Below are 17,084 nucleotides of genomic sequence, written 5' to 3'. Positions count from 1 at the left end.
GGAAAAAGAAAGGAAGGAAAAAGAAAGGAGAAAAAGAAGAAAAAAACTTGCTCACAGGGAGGGAAAATATTTTAAGAAGTCATTAAAGCAACAACCTTCCCAAAGAGAATAAATCTGCAAAGCAGCAGCAAAACAAGCTGCCCAGTCTATTTTATCAAAGATTTGGGCTTTTTTCCTATTACATGACAAACAACTGGCATCCAAGCTGCCAATTATTTAACCATGGTGAGACTTTTAACTCCATTTAGGAGGGAAAAATAAAGCTGCTGTAAATTTAACACTGCACAACAATCTACAATAGCTGCCTACGAAATTTACTTTATGTCCTTTTTTATCTCTGTCTACTAGTACTGTTTTATCAACATATACAGAGAAAATGTTCTCTCTCTTGCACTGGTTGAAAGTTATTTTTGTGCTAGTCAAAACATTACAAAGAACTTTGAAATAATCAGGTAAATGGTGGATAACATGATTCTACATCACCATTTAGATGGCTGTTTCATCACAACTTACGTGCACAATGAAATTTCTCTGCATCACACACACAGCATTTTATATTGTTTGTAGGAGTGTAAACTCTGCTTATTATTACTGGCCAAAAATTGAAAAGAAATCTGATTGATTATTGTTTCCAATGGTTTCAATATTGTTCTCTCATTCCAAGTGAGCACCAGCAAGTGGCATACCAACTACCATTTTGACCATCATGTTACTCAAAGCTTGAACTATATCAACACATTGTTTTTCTCCTCCCCTTGCTCTGAACAAAAAAGTTTTGCATTGGAGTTATTAATCTGTGTAGTTCCATGTAGCTGACTTACCAACTAGTCTGTGAGTAAGCGTAAACTTTACCACATTAATTTCTCTAATCCACCTCCAACCTCCACCTACTCTCTATAAAATTTGAGAAAATTAGGACATAAGTCACTATAACCAGAGTCTTTCTGATTATAGATCACAGAGTTGTCCAGGGGTCATTAAAAGCCCTGATTCAACTCTTAATGAATCAGGTAACTGCCAATAATGGCACCTTTTGAATACACCAACTATTACAAAACCTCATAGTTAAAGCAGGCTTGGGGAAAAATTCACACACGCCTTTTTGTACTCATTTTAAGAAAACGTCAACTAAAAAACTAAATAGTCTCAGTGTACAACAAAGAATGCATACTAAACAAACTGCAATTATACTGAGGCCACAGGCTTTCTGAAAAGTGTCAACTGGTATATTTCAGTAAAACATAAGTTAGTAAGCATCTTTCTCAACCGTATGAAAGATGTTAAATCAGAAGAATGCTGGATTTCTGTAAACTATGCCTGTTGAATGACCACAAAAATATACTCTCTTTTCTGTAGCTAACTAGAGAGAAAAAGGCACATTGAGACAAAGGGCCTACTGACCATTAGTTACTGACTTCAAAGGGTCAACTCCTCAAATGGAGGCTTAGAGATCTTTCTAAATGATGGACAGAAAATCATGTCCCTTGTCCAAAAACTGTCCATTACTAACACCCAAGCAAACAAGCATTCTTCTTGGATTATTCTGTGCATGAAGGAAGATAAAAAGTATTTCTCAGCTTAACGTGGTCAGGCAGGCTAGACAGTTGTTATTTTAAAAAGCAGAAAGTACTCAAGAAAAAGAAAATTAATTTGTAACAAAAGTCAACCGCAAACAATTAAGGACTCCACAAAAACTCTAGCTAATGAAAGATGTTTCCTTCTTTATTATCGTGTAATACTTCTTTCACAGAAACATGGTATTTACAAATATACACATATAGACTGCTGATCATAAAATGTTACTGAAGAATTAGTCAAAAAATCAATTTACAAAAACCAAAAACTTTCCAAAGATATTCTGGCTGAAAAAGTTTAATGAAATTTCAAGGAGACGCTTCTGTACAGAAGAGATTTTAGCTCCTCGAGTTCTGGTAATATTAGACGAGTTGTGAACCAAGTGAGCTAAGCTCAGCTGTACATTTGAGATGAGGCAGTTTTTTTTATATTGTTCTTTTTCACACAATTTCTTGATGGTCAGTTCAACAGGTCTCAGGAGGCACTAGTTTGTATGTTTTTGGAAGCTGCAAGCATTGCTCTCACTTTGGCCATAAGATCCTGTAGAAAATAAAAGGAAATGATCAGATATGTCTGGGCTTTGAACAGAGCTAAAGCTTGATGGCAAAAACCTGCAGGAAAGGGTTAGCTTATGCTCCAGTCACACAGAATACTGAGATTCATGATCATCAGATATTAACAGTCCCTAGGCTAAATGAGTGAAATAATTTGGAGAAAGTTCCTATGACAGCAACAGAAGTCTGTTTTTACTACAATGCTACAAAGTGCTCTGCATAAATATTTACAGCAGTTTCTATACAAAAAAACCACAGAAATCACGTCAACTGAAATGGAAAGAAACTGTGACCATATCTTCACAAAAACTGTAATGAACACACAACTACTAACCACTGAAAGTTTACAAAAGAAAAAAAAAGGAAAAAAAGAAAGAGCGCTGGCAAGAAGAGAGTGCTAACAATCACTCTAGAACAGAAAGCTTTTTTTGTTCACTTTGTCAACCTGAACCAAAAATTTACATAGCAGCAGTATTTTCACATACGACAGACTGACTGAAATATTAAGACTGTTGTGAAACCAAATAGCAACTCTCAGTCTCGTCTGAGTATCCAGTGGGAACAGCACTACAAAAGGAAATGAAATTTCATGTAAATGGCATTGAATAATTGGGTTGCAAAAAATTATCACAAAATAAAAAGTGTGTATTAGTAATGAATCGAAGTTACTTAAAACATTTCTTCACAAATGCAATATAAATGAATTAAAATCCTTAGTTCTTTTAAAGCATTTTTCATCTGAAGCTCTCAAAACACTTCATAGGGGAATTCAGCATCATTATTCCACTTTACAGATGGAAGGATTTGAATGAGAAAAGGTATGGTCAGGGTCAGCCAGCACATTGGCAGCAAAATAATCTTACTAATAATTAGGTAAATTACATTTCTTTAGGCCCTTAAAGATAAAAAGATGCTAAACTAATCTATGTTGGGAAATACTGTGCAGATTCACAAAAGTTTCATTCCTCTTTTTTGCTTTTTGCAAATAGTAACTAAGAACTGTATTTTAATATAGCAATCTTTCTTTCTCTTACAGATGCACTTCAAGCAAGCAGACTAATATTAAACTAGCAAATGCTATGTTATAAGCAATATTTAACCCAAGAAATGCATGAGCCAACTACCTTTATCTGAAGGGTATTATGTTTTTAAAGGGTGGGATGCTTACTCTACTTTGAAGACCACGATGTAGTTCATATCTCATTTCTTATACAAGGAATTTCCATGCATTTGTTTGGTAGCCTGAGAAATGCTATGGTGTTAGTACTCCATCTTCTTCCTCCGGTGCCTATACTTGCTATTTTCTATTTTCCTGAATATTCTTGGTTTGGGTTTCTCATTGAAAACAGATCAAATATGTTATGTAAGGTACTGGTCTACTAGTATTAATTCCCAACTGCCACTATTTCCCTAGCGGAACTAATCTTTGAACAATATTAATTTATTGAAAGAATAATCTATCCATTGAAAAAAATGAGAATATAAAAACCAACTCTGATTTTATATTGTAAATTTTCCAAAGCATAATTAAGAGCTTTCCTCCTCTAAACTTGGCATATTCAATTGAAAGAAAGTTAAATATGCATGAAGACTCTAAGAGGATGAGTGAAATTAAAAATTTTAAAGAGTGATACCATGCAGTAGCTTTTAAAAAAGGAATGGAATTATTTTGACGGAGGTTGGGTATCCTAAAACTGTGTTAGGGAAGCTGAATGCATTTAGATTATTGCACAGCATATAGAGGCACATACCTGACATGCCATGATTCACAGCAAACTTGAATATATCAACAAAATCATAACAACAATAGTTCAGAGACATAAACAGCAACAAGGGTAAGATAAGTGAGTTGAAGATACTGCTTAATGCAAAGCATACACTTACTTCAGTTTGCAAGAGGACATATTTTTCCTCTACTGCCAACACTACAAACTTAGCCTCTGCCGAGCTATTTCTCCTTCCTTCTTTCTTCCACAAAACTTGTTAAGAGCACTACACGGCAAGATGGGCTCTCAGTAATACCTGCTATTAGTAACTGGGGTATTGTAGCATAATGTGGACTTTCATATCTTAACAGTGGATATACTGCAGCATAATGAATTTAGCTTGGTCTTTAGAGGCTTGATTAAACTTGAAAGGACAGTAGCTAGAGAAGCAACAAAATTGTTTTTCTTATAAGCAAACAGATTGAGAATGACAATGAACATGTCTCTACATCATATGCAAAGCTCAGAATTGTACAAGGTAGTAAGAGAAGAAAACGGTATGATGGACACATTTAATTAGGCAACATACTCTGAATTTGTTTATTTGTACCTGAGTGATTTTACTCTGCACTGAAGACACAATTGCTGAAGAGATTTGGCCATCTTTTTCCTGAGAAACTCCCCTAAAAAAGTAAAATTAGAATTAGAAATTTATAGTAAATGTTTTAAAAATGTATTTCACTCACCATCACGATTTTGGGTTTTATTGTACGTGTCTTTCATGTTAGTCAACAGTTCTCTCATTCAACTAGAAACCATGATAAGTCACAGTCAGAAGAGTCACTCGTACAACTGATACAGAGAAGTCTGAGTAACAGCCTAGGAATTTTTAACAGGACTGTTCTATATTCTGTAGAAATAATTTAATTATGAATCTTGCACACACGTTACAATTCAAACCACTCTATTAAAACTCTACTTCAAGAAGTTATCCCATTCAGCAAGAGTTTCCAATTTCTAACTTAGAATTAGCTTGCAGAACTTTCTGCACCAGTTTTACTCTAAGAGTATGTTGAGATGTTTACTCGAGTAGGCAACAGAGATCCAATCTCTTCATTAGACTGAGGCACATAGTGGTGTCCTCTCAGTGTCTTCTACTTTTAATATGCACACATTACACACACACAGAGCTCCTCACCCTACAAGTTAGGTCGAAAGACACACTCACAGTCAAGAGACATCAGCACTGCAGTATTACAGTAAAAGAGCATATTACCTGGAGCGTTCCTGGCTGGATTCCCTGCTCTCCACAGGAGAGACACTAGTTGAATGTACAGAATTTTTGTGTGTGGATGGTTTGCCTGGTGACATGGATGGTGAAGGAGACCTAGCTTTGGACTTGGTACGTGATCTAGACCGCCTCTTCTTCTTCTTTTCATGGGGACTTCTGCGAGAAGAAAATATTTTATTCAAGGATATACTTGAATAGCTCAGTTGAAGTTACTTTTCACACTTCTGAAAGCTTATGTAGCCCTCTTCCACAGGATACTTCTCATGCATTCAGCAAGCATTAGAGTCTTACCCCAATACTACACTTCTGTGGTTGTGCAAAATACTTTCTCAGAAGCTCTTTTTAATATATTACATAGGCAACTACTAGTACCTGAGGTTCTCACTTGGAATGCTGCTTCATGGGTACACAGGAATTACTGGCCAGTATTTGATAGTTCGAAGGATGACAATGAAAAGACTTTCATTGGAGATTTGCTAGAGGGAAGTTCCTTCCCAAACAACATCAGACACTTAGAGTATTAATGAGAAATGTAAGAATTTATACCCCTTACAATTTTCCTAGCTCATAAATGAACAAACCATGGAATCATAGCTATGCAAAAGATCTACAAGGCAAATCCATGGTTTGTTTCTTTGCTTTTTAAAAGAAATTACTCCTTTCCTTGTGATCCAATCTATAATGCAACAAACTGCATGCTCAAAATTATAAACAAGCTCTTGTATTCCACTCAAACAAACCTAGACCTAGCAACATGTTTTAACTGCAGAACGTTTATGACTTGGAAACTAGATACACAAATGCTTGTCACTATGAGAGCTGGACAAAGCACTTACGGGTACCTGATGTGCTCATTATTGACAGAAGGGGAAAACAGAGGTAGCCTTCTCATATGCAGTATTAAGCTCAAAGAGAATTCAATTAGTAATATACTAGAGACGGAACTATCAAAATCTTTATACATGGTTATGAATTTATGTCTGTATGATTTACATACCAGTATTCATGTTACTGTAATTAGAATTACTAGAATAATGCCTTAGTTAGAGTTAGGCGATACCTCATTGTAGGCATCTCCCTCTAGCATGCACTGCTAGATGTCTGTTCAGAAGGATGTTGTTGAAGCTTCTAGAACATCTTAAAACACTGTAAAACCTTGAGCCATCTTTTAGTATCACATTATTGGTCCCTTTTATTTTGATTTTCTTAGGAATTTGCTACTTTAGAAGCAGCTACGCTATAACATATTAAATTCGCATATAAATACTGTACAACTCTGATGCTTAGAATTTACCATACAAATATCTGATTTTTATACAGAATTTAACACTCAAGACTTAAAATTGCAAAACCTCCTTACACTTTCCTTGCATAAATAATCATTAAATGACAGGTGAAAAACCCCACAGCTCTACTGGCCTCTAACATTTTCATGACTATACAAAAAATATCAGCTAAAAAATCAGTTATTCCTTGACTAGCTAATTATGTACTGTAATTGCTCAATTTCTTAAAACATCATAATGTAATCAAGCTGTGAACATATTTCATACTTAACTCTTGAAAATCTCAGCAAACATTCATCATGCAAGAATAATATTTTACAGTAAGCTTTTTTGGTGTTTTTCGTCTCAGATTATGACGAACAAACATCGTAACAGCTGAATGGATGTGTCTATCAATTTTCTATTTTTAGAACAGTCCATTTGCTAAAACTAGGCTTATTTGTTAATATTTTTCTAGGTACATAAGCTAGCATAAAAGAACTATGCATATGCTCTGTGGAAAGTAATTCACTGCAATCAGATTAGAAGACTAATTTACATTAGACTTCTTTTTAAAGTGGCTATGATGGCAACTGAGGTATAGGATAAGCAGAAGAAAGGCAATTGTTATATTTATCATAAAGTACACCTCATTCTACAAGCAGTGAGCCAGTAATTCCCAAACAAGACAAAGTAAAGCATAGCTTCCTAGTTCCTACATATTTTCTTCTGGAAATATACCTAAAAATTTACAAGCAATGCTAGCTATTCAGCATCACGACTCATATCAGATTAATGCCCCAAGCAAGTTTAAAACATTGCAGTATTTATTAATTCTAATTTTCAGTTCTCTGACACTACTGGATTCTAAAGCTTGCCTACTTCTTAGTGTAACTATCGTTAATAAAAACCACTCAGCTGACTGCTGCCATGTAAGATTGAAACCTGCTCTCAGCTATCAGGCAAAATATACATTACTCACTCACAGAAAGCCCAAGTAAATGAATTAGCTTTTAACAGACGTTGAACCCAAACCTTGCTTCCATTACACCAGTGCAAAGAATCTACTCTGTAACTGAAGATGAAAACTGGTCCATCACAGCATCTACATTTTCACTTGAAAATTTAACACATCAGTCCTAACTGACAGGGCTGAAACAGTAGGCCTTCTGCGAGCAGAGCTGCAAAATATCCTCATCTATGTTTAACTACAATACTCTTTCTTCAGTCTACATTTTTTGCACTTACTGCCATATTTTATTGTGTAGTGTTCCATTTTCCTGTTTGAGGCCTAACAAAAGTTTACAACTCCCACCTATATAAACAATATTGTTTAAAGGGGAATCTAGTTTGTTTCACAATTATCGTAATTTACCACTTGGAGTGGCATAACTCTAAAAATAATTTATAGCTGAAAATGCTGAATGGTCAAGCAGCAGACACACCAACACTGCATTAAAAATAGCATAGGGCTGTGAAGAAATTCTTGAGTGTGTTTATAGGAAGAAAAACATTTTAAGCTTCCATATCTTTTCTGCTTAACCAAATTTGCATGCTGAATTCCACAGAAGCCTCTATTATCTCGACTTGATGAATGCGGAAAACTGAATCAGTTGAAGTATACTGATGAAGTTCTTAATTATACATACCACACATCAATTAATTAGAGGCTGTCAAGATATTCTTATCTTAAGAAACAATAGAAAGTTTTTAATAGTCATAAAGTTGAAAGTGATCTCTCTGCTTCTTATTCTACAAGAGATATGGAGAAACAGGTTAAAGGCTAAATCTTCACCAATGAGGAGAAAAATTCTGTATGCTCAGTTTAGTAACTTCAATGTGTTTTGTGTACACTTTAGGTGTACGTATATATGCAAAGCATGAAATATTTTCACTTCCTTGCATGTTGAAGACACAACAGACCACAAAACATTAGAGACACAAAATGTTTCAAAGCCTTCTGGGCACACACTTTGCCTATGTTTTTCTTCTGCAATTGGTGAGCTGAAACAAGAGCTGGTATGCCATTTTGATTATAATAGGTTCAGAGAGACTATATGCAAGGTGCTCTCAAAAAAGGCACCTCTTTATTCCTATTTCACATTCCACTCTGCCACTAAAATAATTGCTAAATGTAAAGCATACCGTTGCTGGAAACTGGAGTTTCCCCTTATTTGTGCAGATATGATGAGATGTCAAGCAATACCAGTAGGAATAACATAATACCACTATATGACCTCTGTGCAGAAGTCATATAGCTTACACAAGCAGAGCATGAGGAAATGATCCAACAAGAAGGAACTATGAAAGTCCAAATAAAATCTGAACTCTCACAGCTAGGAGATAGTAGCATATTAACGTTCACTGATTTGGTTGTACATTTAGTGTTCAAACATATGCAAGAATGGGGGAAGAAGAACAAGTGCTTCTATTATTTTTTTTTTCTCCACAGAAGTATTTGTCTATTAAAATAGAGCTCCAGAACATTAAAAAAAAAAAAAAAGTAAGTTCTACCTAGGGAGTATACAACACATCAGGCAATGTTTAAAGTCTCTTATGATGCCAGGACATAACCTTCTCCAGGACTGGGTATACTTACTTGGAACGTGGGCGCTTCCTACTATTTCCAGGACTATTACTAATGCGATAAGCTGTTGGAACACTTCTTTCATCTCTCCGCCTTTCTGGTGTGTGAGCCCTTCTCCTAGGTGACCTTGATCGTGACCTGAGCAGGAAAAAAACATCCAAAAGTTTGCTTTTTGTTACTTATTTCATTACTTTTATTTCAGTGGAATTGTGCTGTCACCAAACACGTAACACCTTTCAAATGCCTACTTTATACCAACATGGGCTATTTAGTCTCCAAGACTTGTCAGCTGCATAAAAATTTCTTACCCACCCAAGACATTTAGGATGTAGTTATCCATTGCTTTTCACTCCCAACAGGAGGAGGGGAGGGAAGCAATTATTTTTTGGTATTGTGTGCTAATGTCAACTTCTGTATTAGTAGGCAGGAAAGTTTTACTTTAGTCCAGTCACCTTTTGTGGCAACAGAGTTTACTAACATTGGTATGCAGAAGTCCAATTTGGCTTGAAGCCTGGGATTGTCAGGCCTGACCTTGTCTTCTCAAATTAGTGGTATGTTTTTAGAACTGCTGCATCACAGAGATAAATACAAGTTTTTGTTTTCAGCGCATCTCCAACACTGACAAGTCCAGGAAATTTTGTCCCTGATGCTGCAGAATAATCCCAGCACAGCCAATATTTTCACCTGTGCAAGTGACCAACAACCCATGATCAGTGTTGTTTGGCACTAGCACTTCGACTTGAGACATTTTTCCTAGAAAAGTGAGAGAGAGAAAGAGAAAGAGATCAAGAGGGAAAAAAGAAAGCATGCCCAGTTAAGATCAAAGATCAACTTAAGAGCTTAACTCTTTTTCTATATGATTTGGAATTAAGTGGATACGCAAGTAAAACCTGAGTATTTCTTAATAACAAAATAAATGGAATAAGAAAAGTCCTGCAAGATGGAAGGGAGGGGAGAAGATGGAGAAGGGGGCAATTCAGGGACCCAGTTTGGAAAAAAGAAAAAACAAACCCCAAATCCACCCAAAATTCCTGATAGTAACAGTTAGTTTTGTTCTCACTAAAATATATAGTTCTAATAATTTTACTTCTATTTGCTTATTTATTTTAAAGCCTTTCTTATTTATTTACTATAGGTATGTCATTCCATGTATACCAAACATTCATGTTCTTGCAAATACCTAATTTGCCGTGACTAAAAGACAAGCCATTTGTGAAATCACTTATCTTCTGCAGATTCACACCATATATGTAATATATATACACACACACTCCCGAGCCATTTTCTTACACCTACAACAAAAGAGATTAACTGAAAATGAAAAAAAAAGTAATCATAATGGCAGTTAAGTGTTGCAAATTAACTGCTTTGTCACTTAGAAATCTGATCTTTACCCAGGCCATTCAGGAGGATTAAAAAAGGAAAAAAAACCCAACAGATTATAAAGTTTGGGGTCAGTCAGACACCTTGACATTTTACCAGGATTTCCCTCAAAAGAGCTCCAGCAGTCAAATCTTTTCGTTGTCGAAGTTGCCTGATAATTTTCCCGCTCTGTTGCTGCTGCCATTGATGAGCTGCTCAGACTCGGCTCCATGCTCAGTGTCCCTGTGGATGCTGTGAGTCTGTGATATGGAGGCACACACTTCACATTCAGAATAAAATGTGCTAGTTTTGGTATTAACTAGAATCCTGAAAAGGCTCAGTCCCTTAACCAAAAGCTGAACCTTAGTGAAACATGCCTATATGGACCAGCCTAAAAAAAGTCCAAACAATCAGAAAGAAAGAGGCATTAGCTTCATTTTTATGAACCAATGTTTGTGGTTCTACAACATTCTTCCAATCACCAAATGTTAAGAACTTTGGCCATTAGCTTCAAACAATTAAAAACAGCTTAACAGTTTTACTGCAATACATCAATTATTACTTTCATTAGACTGTTAGTTCAAAAGTCACTCTATTCTTTTAAAGTCAATATCACTTGTGTTTAGTAGGGTCCCAAAAGTTCAAAGGGTTACGAAGCTTGGCATGTCTCATTACAAAATAGGAATTAAAACTACGTGAATAAACACTGCCTCAGCAGTAAGAAAAACAGTAAGGAGAAAAAAAAACCCAAACAACCTTTTTACAAAGAAAAGCTACTTCCAAGTTTCTTAAATTCCTAATTGAGGTAAAAAGTCTCACACAGACACACAGAGAGAGGTGTACTCTACCCAAACTTATTGAAAAGTAACCTGTTAATAAAGTATGCCACTACTAATTACTGTTTATAACTCATTAACTGGAGAAATTATGTGGCTTAGTACTACTCTATTACTAGACAGTATAAAGAAAAACGATCAATATCAAAGACAAGTTTAGACTTTCCATCTCTACTCTAGTTCAAAATGAACATCCAAATTTCATCTAACCAAATCACTAAATCATTCAGTACATAACAAGTGCCTCTGCTTCTCTTCCTCTCCTCTCACATACACACACAAACCACACTCACACATACAAACACATTATTAGCTTAGATCATGTACTACAAAGATCTGTTGGTAGAAAACAGAGATTCAGATGAACATCATCATTATTTACACCTACTGCCAACCAGCTGTGAAATCTAACTTCTCAGCTAGAACAGCACACTGAAAACTCCAGTGACGGACACCCTACACTTCTTTACAGAGCACTGCTGTCGTTACATTTCACATCAAACTTTTTCATGATGCTTTGAAGTCGATTAGGAAAAAAGACACTGATGAAGCATTTACTACAGATGACCGAAAGGTACCAAAGCCTGTTTGTTTTCCAAGACAGATTTAACAAATGTGCCTCATCTTTGACATTAAGTACTTATTTGTAATAACTAATTCTCTCTTAACTAACAGCTCCAAAGCAATCCACGCTGCAGGACCTTACAGCACTTTTGGACACGGTTTACTGTTTCCATGACTTTTGTTTAACTTTAATCCGTCATGTTGGTCTAGAATTAAAACTGTACAATACCAGGAGCTTTATGGGACTAATTTTGGTACAGAAGTTTTGTTCCAGAAAATAACATGCATTTATACAGAGAATTGCTGTTAGCACACCACATGCCACAATTAAGCCAATATATCTGGGTTCCTTTCGTAGCTACAATTTTTTAAACTTGTCTTTTTAAAACAGGTTTGGTTGTGCTACCCAGAAAAATGAATATCCAAAACATGCTTTGAATCAACTTCACATTATTTGAACAGAATTTTTCAACTTTAATACTGCTGAAGATGCACTAGAAAATATTAAAAAAATGCAACAGTACAAAAATTGTATCTTACCACCAAAGCCTATTTTTAAATGAAGCAGAACCTCTAGGCCTCTACCAATGCAAGAAAAAAAAAAAAAAAAAAAAAAAAAAAAAAAAAAAGATAAACAAGTGATATAAAATTGTATATGGAGAAGTATATTGCAAAGTTCAACTGCAGGATTTCTAAGCGCAATACGCATTTTGGAAAAAAAAAAAAAAATTAAGATACACAAACCAAACAGGAAGAGCTTGAAAAGTATACTGAACATCACTTGAATAAAGAGCAAAGAAACTTACTGGAAATTTCTATGTTTAACTTCACTTCCCACGTCTCATTCCCTATTAACTTGTCACAGTAAGTTATATGGCAAAGGTGATTTTTAATCTTAAATCTAATCTTTTTGAAACAACTTATACCATTAAATAATAACTACTCAAAGTGTTTTTAAACAGAGCTCAACTAATGTCTATATGGAAACATCACAAAATCTAAGGCTTTAAGACTGTTCCCCAAATACAGGGCATGTGTTGAGTGGTCACTATTACAATTTAGAGATTACAATTCATTATCATCTGAATGCAATATAGTCTAATGAAAAATTACGAAATAAGCATAGCTCCTCTTTTGGTTGTCACAGTTAATTTAAATATAATAGTTTAAGTAACTTCAGATCCAAAATACTTATTTTCACTGTGCAGATACTTCAAACCTAAGGAAGTTATCAAAGTTTGTTTATTAAGAAAAAGATCTTGTTTGTTATTCTAAATTATTTGATTAACAGGAACTGGAGCAGTAATTACTACAGAAAGGAAAAATTCCAGCTTTTTTCAGTCCTCTCTTGAGGTAAAATAAAGCATCGATAATCACTTTACATTGAGATTTATAGGTTAGGATATATATTTTGAACACAATAAAATAAGGCAACAAAATCTCAAACATACAGCATTAGACTGAGACATTCAAATAAAGCACAGTTACTCAAAATAGGGATGTTCCTGTATAATTTAGCATCAATGTCCACAAAATAAAGACTATCTCTAAATGCCATCCACTTAATACAAGATGAACAAATGAACCTCAAATAGTTTACACTTTATCCCAGCAGGACTCTACGTAATTATTCATTCAGTAGTAAGCTGTAACATCCAATGTTCTGGGAATCTAGGAAAAAAATCTTGTTCTATGTGAAGCGCTGGGAAAACTGAAGAGCAGAGAGATGTGAAAGGTGCCATGTTTTGAATGAGACAAGACAATGCATGGCAGTAATTTTCCCTGAATCACCACTAAATATATAAATAAATAAAAAAAGGAAAGGAAACCAGTCATATCTTCTAGCTAGGCAACCACATTTGCCTTTTTTTGGCAATTACTAAGACAAGGCATTATTTTTGCGTAAATGTTTGAGAGAGAAAACACATCAGAATCTGACTGGGTTATGAATCAGCCTCCCACCCTTGATTACTCTACAAATTTTCTGGTTTCAGGAGCAAGAGCTTTAATTTTGGAAATACGCTGAGTATGTTAAGGCGTAGCAAACACCTTCAATAAAGCAAACCTTCAATCATCACCATTTCTTGTACAATGTGAGACCACATGAACCCTAATTAGAACCCTAATTAGGGCTAGAAAAGACTTCAAGAAATAAGACTATTCAATATTCCCCAAACTATAATTCTTGATACAGAAATTTCCCACAATGGAGTGTTCACAAGCTGTATTAACTACCTTTATCACTGAGACACTATGAAAAGCTTTCTGGTCTCTCTGTTATCAATTTAAATCCATTACTTATTGTCCAGACCCCAAGGACTGAAGAAGAATGTTCTATTCCCTCTTTTTTGGTGTACATGAAGACTCATTTCATCTTCCTTCAGTCTTCCCAAACAGTCACTCCAACTCTCTCTCCTTTTTTTTTTTAAATTCAGAAAATTTTTGATGATTCCCACTAAGCTTCCTCCAGCTGGTCTAATTCCTTCTAAAGGATGCACAAAACTGGACACAGTACTCTAGCTGAGGCCAAACAGAACAACAACATCTTCCAGATGAGGAGACACTTGATGCATCCTGCATAAGACTTGCTTGTCTTTACTGACTACATTGAAGTAAACCAATACAGTCACTATATTAATTATCAGATGCAGGAGAAAGGTATTCATTACAGTTCAATTACAAGAAGTCCTTGGGCAGAAGTTTAGATTTAGCCATGTTCTTGTGAAATCCTATAGATAGGAAGGTATATTCAGATTTCTATCAGGTCTCCCATCTGATATAACTGCCACTAAAAAGCATTTCACACGGCCTGCAAAAATCTCACAGGGAACAGGCACCCACTCAGCACTGATGGTACTGCCTTAAGTTCCCAGAAACAATGGGGTTTCTGAATGGGAGAGATACTCTCCAGAGACCTTTGTTTAAACTGGTACTCGCCCTTTCCCATTCAGCTGTAACTTCTGTCAAGTTTTATAATGTGCAAAATGTTTTCAGTGCAAGATGTGGTACAGTTATTCTGAAACAATTTTAAAATTCAGCTACCCAGCACCAAGCTTATTGGACTTCTCAGGTTGTAGAATTCAACAGCTGATCTAGGAAATATCCAACCAGATTTAATCAGGTGTTGTGTTGATTCATGATGTTAGGGCTTTTATGCATCTGTTATTTGATTTGTGCCAGGAGGCATACAAAGATTAGCTCCAACAGATTAACTATTCTTGGTGATTTTTGTGCAATTTCTCCACCAGCTGAACTATGCCACCAAAAAAACCCCGAAAACAACCAAAACATAATGAGACTATCCACTGTATGTGGTAGACTTCAGTAGACTGTTGTTTGTCTTTTTACCAGCAGAACCAAATGTAGACCAGTTGGTGGAAGTACTCAAGCCTCTATAAAGGACCAGATATCTTATCTCCCTGAAGTCACTGAAGACATAGTTCAGTATATATCAAACTGAACTTGCAAGTTCCCATTAATCTGGTTACTGTCCGATGCAAACTCATGCAACATGCAGGATGATCTTCATCTTATTGAGTAGCATAATCAAGCACTGGTAAGGATCTTCTCAGATGAGTCTTTGTCCTTTTCAAGGTACCACAGAAGATGATTTAAATTTTTTTAGCATTACTGTGATGTTTCTCCTTGGTTTTACCATATATCAGTAAAATCATGGATAAATATATGCAACATAGCTTGGATGAAGTGACATGAGAAGTTCAAGTGAAGATATGGCTTGACAGGAAGTTGAAAATATGGGTGATTCACCTGAGGAGACTTTTCCCCAACTTTAACTCTGAGAAAACTTCCATTCACTTCTTAAACAGGGAAAGCTTCATTCAGCATCCTTCCCTTTACATGGTGGTAAGCACAGGAAAGGAATGGCACACGGTATTTTGGAATGTGCCTTAAAACACAGAGCATCATGACCACCTACTATCAAAGGCAGTCAAATAAGCAGCATGTCAGACTGATCGTTTCAGTCCAAGTTATGTTCATTTAATTCCTTGCATCTCTGAATAGCAGAAATGTCTTCAGCAAGGTATTGTATTTAACCTTTAAAATCTAGTATAAAATAAGAAGTTGTAACGTGTTAACACTTGCTGATATTAGTGTAGTTAGACACTTTGTTAAACAAACAAAAAAAATGCAAAAAGAAAATATAAGATGAGAAGTTTTGTCACATCCCCGTAAAGGGCTAGAAGCTGTTTTTCAGGAAGAAGCATATGTCATAGGCATGGCCACAAAGATAAAGGAATGTATGATGTTGCATGCATCCATCCATACATAACTATGGTACTATTTATATGCACAATTCGTTTGAAGTACCAGTTACTTAAACACTGTTCTGTAACATGATCCAGAGAATGCAACCTCAAGAATAAGCCCTTCCTACTGACCACAATAACTGCCTACGTGCAGGGCATTCAGATATGACAAATTTTACAGACAGTAAACTTTAAAGGCGCCTAGACCCAAATGTCTTAGATGTAATTAACAGTATTAATACAATAGAATATATAAAATCTTATATCTGGATAATTAATATAGTGAATTTAATCTCATTAATGATTATTAAATATAGAGTTAACTGCACCAGGCTACATTCTTCTATGGTCTCCCTCCCTCATCAACTCTTTTTTCACGCTTCTTGAATTCCTGTCATATCTCTCCTGCCATTCACCATCATATTTTTTCACATGCTACCCAACTGCTTTCTTTCCTTCTGAGCTTTGCTGTTCAACCACCCAGTTCTCTTCCTCTACCTATTTCTTATCTTGTCTAGTTACTTTACTCCAGCAACAGCGACAGACTTATTAGCAAGTTCTCTTCCTGCTATAATCACATTCCTACATATTATCACCAGGTATTTCACTGATCGGAGTGAAAAAGCATTTACTAGTACAAATTTTGCACTAGGTAATTAGAAATCAATGATTCATTATTTCATTAACACTATTTTCAAAGACCTTCCACATTTGATGATATTTATTTACTGTCTTCAAGGCAACTATACCCTTTGTAACAGGTACAAAGACGCTTATATAATGGAAGAAGTGCAAAAATGTTTTAAGTGTTAGCCCACACAGAACTCTAAAGAATATGTTTGGTTTCCAAACCCACCTTGAATGCCTGACAGTTCTATAGGCAGTGGGAAGTGAGTGCTTTGCTTTTGAATGTGATCTAGATCTGGACTTAGACGATGAATGATACTTGAATGGTGATCGAGATCTTGTCCGAGATCTCTTCTTGTGTTTTTTTCTTTTCTTTTCTTTTTCTTCATCCCTAGGAGGATCTTTGCTTTTGCTTGAAGGCCTTTCGGCTTGTTTAACTTCTAAGGCGG

At 35.5% G+C, this 17,084-nt stretch overlaps 1 protein-coding gene across 1 annotated transcript; it reads right to left on the bottom strand.

The window, feature by feature from the left end:
- Nucleotides 1-1,695: 1,695 nt before the first annotated feature.
- Nucleotides 1,696-16,879, bottom strand: LOC104079978 (splicing factor, suppressor of white-apricot homolog). The gene is made up of 6 exons (XM_009582201.1): nucleotides 16,865-16,879; nucleotides 10,445-10,600; nucleotides 8,991-9,116; nucleotides 5,112-5,282; nucleotides 4,446-4,518; nucleotides 1,696-2,115 (listed from the first exon to the last, which is right to left on the bottom strand). The coding sequence occupies exons 2-6, from the start codon at nucleotides 10,570-10,572 to the stop codon at nucleotides 2,050-2,052; spliced, it is 564 nt and encodes a 187-aa protein (XP_009580496.1). The 5' UTR covers nucleotides 10,573-10,600; nucleotides 16,865-16,879; the 3' UTR covers nucleotides 1,696-2,049.
- Nucleotides 16,880-17,084: the final 205 nt, after the last annotated feature.

The sequence above is a fragment of the Fulmarus glacialis genome, unplaced genomic scaffold (assembly GCF_000690835.1).
Source record: "Fulmarus glacialis isolate BGI_N327 unplaced genomic scaffold, ASM69083v1 scaffold44517, whole genome shotgun sequence".
NCBI lineage: Eukaryota > Metazoa > Chordata > Aves > Procellariiformes > Procellariidae > Fulmarus > Fulmarus glacialis.
Note: the sequence above shows the minus strand (reverse complement) of the source record. Positions and strands in the feature narration are given on the sequence as shown.

What these genes read in the sequence shown, in the direction of transcription:
- LOC104079978 (XM_009582201.1), bottom strand. Translation starts at nt 10,572, where the DNA reads ATGGAGCCGAGTCTGAGCAGCTCATCAATGGCAGCAGCAACAGAGCGG. An exon ending in AATCCTGGTAAAATGTCAAG is followed by an intron (nt 9,117 to 10,444) that starts GTGTCTGACTGA and finishes TTTCCTGCTCAG; the next exon opens with GTCACGATCAAGGTCACCTA. An exon ending in TGCAGAGTAAAATCACTCAG is followed by an intron (nt 2,116 to 4,445) that starts GTACAAATAAAC and finishes TATTTTCTACAG; the next exon opens with GATCTTATGGCCAAAGTGAG.